At 37.5% G+C, this 12,681-nt stretch overlaps 1 protein-coding gene across 1 annotated transcript; it reads left to right on the forward strand.

Moving 5' to 3' along the window:
* The first annotated feature begins 7,258 nt into the window (after positions 1 to 7,258).
* LOC127799657 (uncharacterized) lies at positions 7,259 to 8,170 on the forward strand. The gene is made up of 2 exons (XM_052333878.1): positions 7,259 to 7,674; positions 7,756 to 8,170. The coding sequence occupies exons 1-2, from the start codon at positions 7,259 to 7,261 to the stop codon at positions 8,168 to 8,170; spliced, it is 831 nt and encodes a 276-aa protein (XP_052189838.1).
* Positions 8,171 to 12,681: the final 4,511 nt, after the last annotated feature.

A 12,681-nucleotide genomic window follows, 5' to 3' on the forward strand; every position in this document is an offset into this window, starting at 1 on the left:
TACTTAGAGTGACCATTAAGGCCTTTCTTGAGAAGGCAAAGCAAGACAAGGTGTTGGACTAGACTCGACACAAGCTTGTTTTGCTAATGGACTAGAGCAAAAACAAGTCTATAGTTCTGGTTAGGCTTTTCGTTAGTGGGAGCACCTCTTGTCTACAACCTTGTTTTCTCCTCAATACCTCGCATTTTCAAAATATCCTTCCTATTAAAAAGAATAAAATATATAGAATTATACCTAAGAAAAGTCAAAAGAAAATAAAAAAAAAGGTTGAAGCTATTGACATCTTTGATTTTCTAATGACTCATGATCTGCCCTAGTCGACCCCATCATTATACTGAGGAAAATGACCTTTTCTCAAATGACTTCCATTGCTTTCGTCTTTCCATTCATACTAACCATTAGTAGGGCAAGGGGAGAGTGACCAATGATGAAGCCATCTCTATTCATACTAACCATTAGTAGGGCAAGGGGAGAGTGACCATTGATGAAGCCATCTCTATCAATCTACACTTATTGATGTAAGAATTTTCATAAATTATAAAGTGTTAGATTATTTTTTTTATACATTTATTATTTATTTTTTAATTATTAACTGATGATATATGAATGATAAAATTTGTGTTTATATTTACTTATATGAATAATGAAACTTGCATTTATTGAATAACAAATTTTTTTTTAATTTTTATATTAAAAATTTTATTTACAAAAAAAATTATATTTTTTCTATTTACATATTTTTTACTTTTTAAAAAAAATATTATTTTATATTTATTTTTATTTCATATTCATTTTATGATGATTTGGTGTATGCGTGAAATATAACCTTAATTGTATGTAAATTGGAATTGTGTATGAATATTTTTTTTTTCTTTGATAAATTAAGTGTTCAGGTTTTGATTGTCTAGTTTTAAAGAAAATCGATTTTTTTCTTGATTCAATCTCTGAATAAATTAAATGCAGTCGTAAATTTATACATTCTTAAATAAATACGTGATTAATTTTTATTACATAAAATATTTTTAATTTTATTAAAAATTAAACTCTTCCCATTCTCAACAAAATTTAAAGGTGTGTTTGATAGTCATTTTTTTCCATGAAAAAGATAAATTTTCTATCTAATTTCCAACTTATGCATTGTTTGATAGCCATTTTTTTCCAAGAAAATTATTTTCCTTATAATGGTTACGTGAGGACTTTTTCTTCAAATCAAGGAAATTAAATTCTTTGGGGGAGGAAATAGAATTTTCCAGAGAATTGGAAAATGGAGGTGAGCGGCTGGGAGGGTTTGGGGGGGGGGGGGGGGGATAAATATATAAATAACATAATATATGTATAGAAAGTGAATATGTTAAAAATTTAATAATTAATAAATATAAATATATGAAAAGTGAATATGTCAAAAATTATATATAAATGATTTCTTTAAAAAATAAAAAAAATAATTTTGTAGTTTTATTTTTTGAGAAAATAATTTAATTAATTTAAAATATATTATTATTTTAATTTTTTTTACATAATTTAATATTTTTTAATATATTTTCATCATTAAATTCTTGATATTTTGTGTTTGATAGAGGAATGATTATTTAATAAATATAAATATATAAATAACATAACATATGTATAGAAAGTGAATATGTTAAAAATTTAATAATCAATAAATATAAATATATGGAAAGTGAATATGTCAAAAATTATATATAAATTATTTCTTTGGAAAATAAAAAAAATTAATTTTGTAGTTTCATTTTTTGAGAAAATAATTTAATTAATTTAAAATACATTATTATTTTAATTTTTTTACATGATTTAATATTTTGTAATACATTTTCATCATTGAATTTCATGAAAAATGTGTTATTTTTCATGAAAAATAATGCTTATCAAATACGAAATATCAAAAAAATAATCAAATTCTATAAAAAATATTACCAATCAAATACTAAAAGATAGAAAATAATATCATTTTTCAGGTAAAAAATTATACCAATCAAATAATTTAAATTTTTAATTTTCAAAAATTTATTTTTCTTGTAATTTAATTTTTTAAAATTTATTTATTTTTATTCAAAATCTACCATTATAATCAAACGCAACGTGAGAACTTTTTTAGTTGTGAGAGGGGGTAAGTGCTACGGAGATTCTCTCTGGTCTACACGAATCATTTGTACCAGTTTGTAAGTAGTGGGTCCGACATGGTACTTTCTGCACGAAATTTCGACAGAAATATATGATATATCAATTCATATAGCTGTCGTTTTGTGGTCCCACCACGTGTCTGTGTTTTACTGTTAACAACTTTTATTGTCGCAGCAATTCTTACTGACCACTGGATCAGTTTTGAAAAAGTGAGATCAGACAACTGATTGAGAATGAATGGTGGAGGAGACACCGAGAAGCTGAGAAAGAAGACGAGCTGCTGCTGCTTCTGCTTACCCCAATCAGAAGGGGAGTGAAAAACGGGCGAGATGAGTGGTTGGAGTTGGAGTTGGAGAGGCCCCCCCCCCCACAACAGATAATACATCCATAAACGCAACTTCTTCTGGAAAAAGAAGAAAAAGAGTTTCACAAATATACGTAAACACTCCTCTCGACCATCCATCCATCCATCCACCCCTTCCCCTTTCTGACGATTTCCCCAACAGCCAACACCTCCTCCACATGCATTTTTCCCCCCCTCAGTATACTTTTTTTTTTTTTTTAAAAAGAAAGGACCGGCAAGAGAACGATCAAAAATGATCGCGAGGGGAAACGGTAACCTTTAGCGAGGCTTGATCTTTGGGAGGGAACGACAAAGAAACAACAATCTCTAACGCACGGCAAGAGAATTTCGAGATTCAGAAAAGCAAAAAAAAAATATATATATCCTTATAACATAAAATTTGAAATAAATTTAAAATTTAAAATTAAAAAGTGAAACACAAGAAAATAGTCCCTTATTTTTGAACAAGCAGATGGTTTAATGGTTTCTTGAAACTCAAGATTTAAACCAAACCCGCTTTAGATGATTTTTAAAACTATCAAACCTTAACCTACCATTTCTTTTACAATTGGGTCATTTGATGGTTTACGTTAATTTAGTTTGGTAGATTTTAGCAATCAATTGATTTTTTTTTTCTCACCCCTAATTTAACTCTCTTTGAACTTCATTGAATGTACAATACATTGAAGCCGCCCAAGAAAATATACAAACTCTACAAATAGTATTTTTGAAAATAATAATAATAATAATAATAATAATAATTGTAAGTTTGAATGTACAATATATTAAAGTTTGAGTATACCCTAAATTTAGGGAAATTCTATCTGCAGCCAATAAAATTGCTTTTCATAGTTCACACCCCATCAAATTCTTCACTAATTTTAAAATTCATATTTTACTCCATAGCCCATAATCCACTATCTCCTCCGACCACCCCCAACTGTCGCCTCACCTCTCTTTTTCTCTCTCGCATCATATACACACAAACACATACGTATGTATATATACACAAGCAGCAGCTATGGCTGTTGACCCACCGCCATTAGCCGACCCACACACACACATTTTCGCTCTCTCTCTTTGTGCAATGGCCATGAGGTGGGTCAGCATCACCATTGCCAAGGTGGGTCAGCAATGGCTGACCCACCGAATGGGGTGGAACCGCTGAACCGCAAGGTTAAGGGGTTTCTCGAACCCCACGATTCGGGGGGTCCCCAAACAACAACGTTTGGTGGTTCGAGGGATCCCCGAACCTCGTGATGTAGGGGTTCGACGAACCCCCGCATCGCGGGGTTTCGGGGGTTCCCCTTCAGTAGGTCGGCCACCTCGCGGCTGTCGTAGAGAGAGAGAGAGAAATAGTGGGTCGGCTGCCATGGCTGACCCACACACACACACACACACATATATATATATATATACACACACACACACGAACACACACATATATATACACACACGATTCCATGGCCGCGGCGGCAATGGAAGTCGACCACCTTGCAGCCGTCGCAGAAAGAGAGAGAAAGAGAGAGTGTGTGTGTGGGTTGGCCGCCATGGCGACCCACACACACACATATATATATATACACACACACACATGAAAGGTTCCATGGCGGCGACCTTCGTGTGTGTGTGTGTGTATATATATATATATGTGTGGGGGGTCAGCCATGGCTGATCTAGGCGTGTATATATATTTATATGTGTGTGTGTGTGTGTGTGTGTTTGCTTGTGTGTGTGGATATGGTACGGGAAAAAAAAGGCCATGGTCGACTAGGCGTGTATATATATATATATGTGTGTGTGTGTGTAGATATGGTGCGGGAAAGAAAGAGAGACGTGAGGCGGGTAATCGGAGAAGGAGAAGTAAGTGTGGGTTGTAGGGGCTAAAATAGGTATTTTAAAATTATTAGAGGATTTGGCAGGGTTGCAGGCTGTGAAGAGCAATTTATGGGCTGCGGATAGAATTTTCCCTAAATTTATTGGTACTTTTTTCAAATGACAAAAGTGACCTCGGCGAAAACATTTTGGTATATAATAATCTATACGTCATATATCATATGATTAAGATTTCATCACTTCTCGGGAGGGAGGGCATCCCATGATTTCATCACGTCAATTAATACTTTACAAAATATTAGTTGACATAGAAAAAGTTTGGGGAGTTCCCCAAATTCAATTAATGCGTAACCCATTCAGTTCCCCAAACAAATTGTAAATGAACTTCATTAATCCTGCAAATTGAAAATGAACACAAAAAGAAAAAGAGAGAATCAGTGATGGTTGGCAAAGTTGAAAAAAAAAGGTCATTAGATAAAATTAAAGGGTCTACGACAATCAGCGACTCACAGCAATGGATTTGCAATGATCGGCAGTGAAGCAAACACCAAAGCTAGGTAACTGATCTCTGACGATTGGCAAAAAGGGTTTGCGAAATTGATGAGGAAAGGTTGTTAAAGGAAGCCAGGAAGCCAAAGGGTATATGACGGGTAAAATTAATAAACACTCACTAAACTTTAAAGTTGTAATTATTTACTCACTCAACTTTAAATTGTAACCACTTACTCACTGAACTTTACTCATTGTTAACCATCCATAATTCGTTATAACCCTGTCAAATATTACACTAACAGAATCTGACGTGGCTAACGGAATTCAAAATTACCCAATCAAATATTCATTTTTAGCCAGTCAGCTCCCTGTCAGCTCCAAGTCATTTGCCAACTCATTTAAGTGAGATTAATTAACTGGAAGCTTAGAGACGGAATTGAAATTGAAGCTTCCAGTAAATGACCAAATTGAATTAAAATTAAGGGTTTCTGTTAGTCACCAGATACGCACGCACGACACAAAATCAAGGGCTTCTGGCACTGTTCTTCCTCGCCGCACGGTTGCTCAATGCTCGTGGCCGCTCTTCTCCTTCACTGCAAGATTGCTGGGTGCTCGTGGGTCTTCCCCGTGCAATTGCTCAGTGCTCGTGGGTTCTCCCTCGCCATGCGATTGCTCCGTGCTCGTGGCCGCCGTTCTCCCTTGCTGTGCGGTTGCTGGGTTGGAAGTGCTTCTTGCTTCTTTTGAAAGTGATTTCACAGTTAACTTGTGGGTTGTCTACTATAAACATTTTACTTGTCTATTATTTTAATCAACTTTATATATATATATATATAATATTATGCATCTTTTATTCTGCTCCTCGTCCTACTCCATAGCCGAGCAACTTATTCAAACTGAATTGCATATAAATTGGTGCTAGTGTTGAAATTCTGAACATGTCATTATTTAATTGCAATTATGCCCTCATTTGAGTCAACATGCTAATATTGAAAATACTCTCTCGTAGGGTGACCCACAACCAGTGCTTCTTGCTTTGTGTATTTACAACCAGTGCTTCTGTTTTCCAGGACAAAGGTGACCCACAAGGAGAATGGACCACACAGGCATTATTGAGGACTCTTTATTGGAGACCCGAGATGGTGGACCATATGAAGGTATTTTTTTTTTTTAACTGAAAGATTCTACGTTCCAAATAAATTATTCATCTTTTGGATTTATCTGTTGTAAATTTTTTCTTTTTCCATCCCTCATTGTGCTACATGTGAAAGCTCTCCTAGAACCATAACTGTAGAAATGAAATCTAATTGCAGAGCTTGAGGATGAGTTGGACGATGCTGGAACAGAGCTTTCTGACTCCGAAGATGATGTGAACGATGGTGATTTTCAATATGACAGTAATGCTTCAGAGCGAGTATCGATTGGTCTGAACTGCGACCCTATTATTGAAGAGGAACACACAGACGTAATTGGAGAGGATAACGACTCTGATCGTTCATATGATCCGTTGTCCGAGGAGTTGAACACCGACTACTCATCAGGTGAGGAGGACAACATTAGACTCCCTGTATTTAACGAAGAGAAAGAGATGTGGGATCCTCAATTTGAGGTAGGGAAGACATTTAAGGATGTCACATAGTTTAGGAAAGCTGTAAAACACCATGGGGTAGCCACGAGGTGCAATTTGAGGTTAAAAACGAATGATGATAAGAGAGCTCACGTCATATGCAAAAGTGGGTGTAAGTGGAGGATTTGGGCATCGGAAAAAAAGAAGTTGAATTGCATACAAATAAAGACTTATAATCCCATCCACACCTGTATTAGAAATGGCACAAATAGGCACTGCACAACTAAGTATATAGCTGAGAGATATTTGGAAACTTTAGGTTGGATCCAGAATGAAAGATTAAGTTAATTATGAAAAAAGTTAGGGATGACTTCAAAATAAATATTGTGAGACAGACTGCTTGGAGGGCTAGGAAATGGGCTAGGATTTTGATTGAGGGGACGGATGGCCACTAGTTTGGGTTACTATGGAGCTTTGCAGAGGAGTTGTTGAGAACAAACCCAGGTTCCACCTGTAGGATTGCAATGCATGAATCCAAATTCCAGGGAATTTATGTATGCCTAGATGCTTGCAAGAAAGGATTTGTTGCAGGGTGTAGGCAACTAATAGGATTGGATGGATGTTTTTTGAAGGGTACATTTGGGGGGTCAGATGTTGGTTGCAGTTGCCTTAGATGCCAATGATTGCATCTATCCAATTGCATTTACTATTGTTCAAAGAGAGAATACTTCCACTTGGAGATGGTTTATGAGACATCTAGGTGGGGACTTAAAGATTGTTAACTGTAACGAATGGACCTTTATGAGTGACCGCCAAAAAGGATTGCAAAATGTGATTGAGGAGATGTATCGAATGCAGAACATAGATTTTGTGTGCGCCACATGTACACTAATTTCTTCATAAAGGACTTTAAGGGATTGGCTTTGAAAGAGATCCTTTGGAGGGCTGCAAAATTAACTACAGTTGTAGACTACAACTTTTGGATGCAGAAGGAGTCCAAACCTGCATACGAGTGGTTGTTGGACAGGCCTGCAAACGAATGGAGCAAGTCACATTTTCTAACGAAGGTAAAGAGTGATATATTGTTAAACAACCTATGCGAGTGCTTCAATAAGCTACTTTTGGAAGATAGGGAGAAGTCAATTGAGACAATGCTAATAGACATGCACATTAGCACGATGAAGAGGATTCAAACAAGAAGGGACAAGATGAGGAGAGTCATAGGCCCTTTATACCCTAAAACTCATGACAAATTAGTGAAGAACCTTGAAGTTGCAGATGGTAGCAAGGTAGATTGGTTCGGGGGAGCATAGTGGTATGTAAGAAGTAAAGATGGTGAGTTTGTGGTTGATCTCCCTGCTCGCACTTGCACTTGCAGGAGGTGGGATCTCATCGGCATTCCATGTGGCCATGCTTGTGTGGCAATCATAGAGAAAATGGACCTTCATGTGCACTACGTAAATGATTGCTACAAGGTAAGCACTTACCTAACTTGCTATGAGAACCTCGTTATGCCACTTAATGGCAAGAAGTTGTGGCCTCTTGTGGATAAAGCACCTCTCAGCCCACCCAAATGGCATGTGACCAAAAGAGGTAAAAGGCAGAAGAAGATGAGGCTGCAAGCTAAAGAGGTTGTTGTTAAGCTGAAAAGTGGAACTAGTAAGATCAAGAGAATAGGGTCAATTGTTATGACTTGTAGTTTATGTGGTTTACCCGGTCATAACAAGCGGTACCACAACAAAGCAGATACACCCTGCGAGGTTGGTTTACTACACATGCTGAATATAATATAAAACAATTAATTATATACACTAACTTTTGAACTTTGAATGCATAGGATTGGTTTGGGCAGCCAGGGGATCAACCTATTGATGCATATAGTCAAAGTGTAACCAGCCACCACAATCTAGGGTATTGCCTCTGATTTGTTGCCTAGCATATTTAACTTAATAAATAATAGAGCAATTGTTGTATTTTCTTTAACTCTAATTCATTGTATTTTCATTTACTAGCATCTTTAACTATTGTATTTTTCAATTATGCAGAGTAAACTTCAACCTAGAAGATCTACTACAATGCCTTCAACTAGAGTAACTCTTGACCCTTTGATGGAGGCATCCCAATTTCAATTCATGCCAACTCCAGGTATAGGGCCATCAAATGCATCTCACATGAACAGTGATGGACCCATCCCACATGCACTTTATTCAGCAAACATCGTTGAAGATCAAGGTCAAAGTTTTTCCGTAGACACTATGGTAGATGACCTACAACAAATGAAGCATGAGGAGCAAGCAAAGAGGAAGGCTATGGCAACAAGGAACAGAAGAATTGGAAGGAGCTCATTGCCCTTTGTTGCTCCTAGGGGCAGGAAACCAGCATCCACATCTTAGCTTGATAATTTATTTATTTTTTTATTTTATTTTTTTGCTATTGTTACACCCACAATGATGTATTATATCAAATTGGCATAGATGTAATAAGTGAACTTGGTGACCACCGTTTAGGATTGAGTTTTTGTTTTCTTAAGATGGTCATAGAGTCACATTATTTGGATGGGTAGGTGTTTTGTTTGAGGCGATGATGGATTAAAAATTGTTGATTTTTGGCATAGAAGAAATACGATTTTTGTAATTAGTTTTTGGATCTTGGTCTCATTATTGAATACTTTTTTTGTGGCGCATAGAGTTCGCCCCAACTGTAATCTTGAAAAGAATGGCTCATTACTGTGTGTGTCTGCGATTAGTTGACAACTGTGATCAGGGGAGAATGGACAACTATGGGTTGATAATGTTTACTGTGGTACCACGTTTTTGTGCTAAATATAATACCAATCAAATACTAATAAACGTTCGTACAAGATAAGTTGGTGGCATCATAGAATTAAAACATCAACTGTAGTTCTAACATACATTCAATTCTATTATCACAAATTGACTTCATGGTTCATGGAAAGAGAACATAGAAAGGGCTGGCTACCAATACCGTATAGTGAATCTGTCTACGGCTACCACGGTGCCAAAATTTGCACTTGTTTGCTGGGTCATTTGATCCAATGAAGCTTTGTTTTTAAGCCAATGGAACCTCTCACTTGATGACACAAACAACAGTTTTGGTCGAAGAGGACAAGTTCCAGTGTTTATTGAGTTTGTTGTTTCTCCCGATGGCAGTATACAAATTCCAATTGCTCTTGGAATGGCCTGCCAAATCACAAAGGCGTAACAAGGTGTTCATTGGACAATGTACTTGATTTACAGTCATCTACAACAAATTGCTAATCATCTTCGTCACTTTCATAGTTTTGGCATAGAGACAGCAGTCCAGTGCTTGGAGTAGTTCAGCTCTCTTCCTCTGACTTGTCAGCTAATTTTATCGGCGCACTAGATTTGGAGGATGAAGATGGTGTTAGAGACTTCGGAATAATGCTTGAATTATTTGCTTTTCTATCTTCCTCTTGTTTGATGTCCAGCTTTGCTGGATCATTACTCTTGGAGGCTGAAGATGGTTTTTTGACAACAGAAACCGTGACTGATGAAGACTTGAAAATGAATTAACCATCACTGGTTCTCTGAGAACCCCCTTGCTTTTCTGTCAAATAACCACGGGAAAACACAAATGAGCCAATGCCATTATGGGAAATATGGTAAAGCCAACAAAGCATTTTCAATATCAGCATGTTGACTCAAATGAGGGCATAATTGCAATTAAATAATGACATGTTCAGAATTTCAACACTAGCACCAATTTATATGCAATTCAATTTGAATAAGTTGCTTGGCTATGGAGTAGGACGAGGAGCAGAATAAAAGGTGCATAATATTATATATATATATATAAAGTTGATTAAAATAATAGACAAGTAAAATGTTTATAGTAGACAACCCACAAGTTAACTGTGAAATCACTTCCAAAAGAAGCAAGAAGCACTTCCAACCCAGCAATCGTGCGGCAAGGAAGAACGGCGGCCATGAGCACGGAGCAATCGTGTGGCGAGGGAGAACCCTTGAGCACCGAGCAATAGCACGGCGAGGACCCACGAGCACCCAGCAATCTTGCAGCGAAGGAGAAGAGCGGCCACAAGCAACCGTGCGACGAGGAAGAACAATGGCAGAAGCCCTTGATTTTGTGTTGTGCGTACGTATCTGGTGACTAGCAGAAACCCTTAATTTTAATTCAATTTGGTCACTTACTGGAAGCTTCAATTTCAATTCCGTCTCTAAGCTTCCAGTTAATTAATCTCACTTAAATGAGTTGGCAAATGACTTGGAGCTAACGGGGAGCTGACTCGACTAAAAATGAATATTTGATTAGGTAATTTTGGATTCCGTTAGCCACGTCAGATTCCGTTAGTGTAATATTTGACAGGGTTATAACGAATTATGGATGGTTAACAATGAGTAAAGTTCAGTGAATAAGTGGTTACAATTTAAAGTTGAGCGAGCAAATAATTACAACTTTAAAGTTTAGTGAGTGTTTATTAATTTTACCCGGTATATGACAATCAGCAAGGGTCGACAACTCACGGCAATGAATCTGCGACGATCGACATAAGATCTGTCACAATCAACAGTGAAGGACTTGCGAAGCTAAAGATGAGAGGTCGATGGAGGAAGATGAGAGGACAATGACGATTGGTGACACACGACAACAGTGGACGATGAAGGAAAAAGTAAAGCTCGGCATTGTGATAATCGGCGACTCAGGCTGTGTGACAGTTGTGCAAAGATGAAGGATGAATGATAAAGGAAGACACGGAGAAGCTTTATGCAACGGTCTTGTGGAGACGTGGATGCTACGTATCGTGATTAGAAGTTGGAGTTGTGCAAGGAAAAATCGTCTTTTCCCTTAAACTCCTACTTCAGTTTTTCAAAAGGAAACAACCCCTAATTTTCCCACCTCCATCAGCATACCCTTCTCCAACATGGTAATTTGAGCAGCAGCTGGTAATGAATTTCTACCGCAGAATGATTCGTACATATCAAGGCCAAATATTTTAAACCATCACCAAAACTGTCTACCCCAGCAAAAAGAGCCCACAAACTTCACGAACCCAACTAAGATCGGCCCAAGACCTGACAAGATATATGTCTCCTGCCAACAGCATGGTCATTCTCTAATGAATGACAGATTAGGGGTGTTCACGGTATAATTTGAACGATTTAAAGTATTTTCAACACGCCAAACTGTATTAAATCGCACTGCAATTTGCGTTGACGTCTGATGCGGTTTCCATGGTTTGATGCAATATATCAAAAGCAAACAACAACCACATATCTAAACCAAACCCATAGAATGCTCTTATAAGCCTGAAACTCAAAACCCTATAGAGCAGTAAATGAGAGAACTTACATTGGTAGTGAGCGAGAACGAGCGCAAGAGAGAGGCAAGGGCGCTGGGCAGCCCGCACAATAGCGATTGCCGACCAAAGAGCAAGATGCAACGAGTCAGCGACCATCGGCTACAACGTTGTGAATGGCAACAACGGGGGGCAGTGGAGGACGATGGAGCTCGCGGAGATAGGAGGCAGTTTCAGCGATCGAAGAAAGGCTATGGGAGCAAAGAGCGAGAGAGAGATAATGTGTGTGAGAGAGAGAGAGAGAGAGAGATATGAGAAATGAAGGTGTCACTTGTGCCTGGGAGAGAGAATGCGAGAGAGAGTGGTGGGACGGAGAAGCTGTGGGAGCACAGAGAGAGAGTGAGAGAGAAAGAGAGAGATGGAGGCGTCAGTGCGTCACTTGTGTTGCAGGACAGAGAGAGAGAGAGAATGGTCGGGTTGCGTGTGAGTCTATCAATTCAAAATGGCTTAATGGCATTGGCATTGGCACCTGCGCAGCTTTAGAAGATGTCTAAATGGCATTATCTTTAATTGATACAAAGGACGGCTCTTTATTAATTTAATAATAATTTATATAATTATAATTTTTATTATACACGAATGTCTGAAGAGTCGGGTGATTCGGTTTAAAATCGAACCGCTAAGGGCCCAAACCGTGTAAACCGTGGTTTGGGCATACTGCAAATCATTTTTGACCGCTCTGGCGAAAAAACTAATCGGTTCGGCGCTATCCAGTTCAGTCTAGCTAGTTTCCGTGGTGTGCCGATTTTTTTGCACACCCCTATATGATAGATCATCAGCACTAAGAGCAAAATTCAAAGAAACAGCTGGTTTATAGAAACATGTCATTAATACATTCTCATCTTTCCCATGCCACTAGTTGTAACTATCATATATTCTTCATGAATTTTCAAAATACAAAACATTTAAAATTATTTAAGATTTCAAAGTATTTCTTGTATTTCCTAA

Source organism: Diospyros lotus, chromosome 4 (assembly GCF_014633365.1).
Source record: "Diospyros lotus cultivar Yz01 chromosome 4, ASM1463336v1, whole genome shotgun sequence".
NCBI classification, from domain to species: domain Eukaryota; kingdom Viridiplantae; phylum Streptophyta; class Magnoliopsida; order Ericales; family Ebenaceae; genus Diospyros; species Diospyros lotus.

Coding starts and splice junctions, on each gene's coding strand:
- LOC127799657 (XM_052333878.1), top strand. CDS start 7,259: ATGTACACTAATTTCTTCATAAAGGACTTTAAGGGATTGGCTTTGAAA. Junction 7,675..7,755: donor GATGGTAGCAAGGTAGATTG/GTTCGGGGGAGC, acceptor TTGCACTTGCAG/GAGGTGGGATCTCATCGGCA.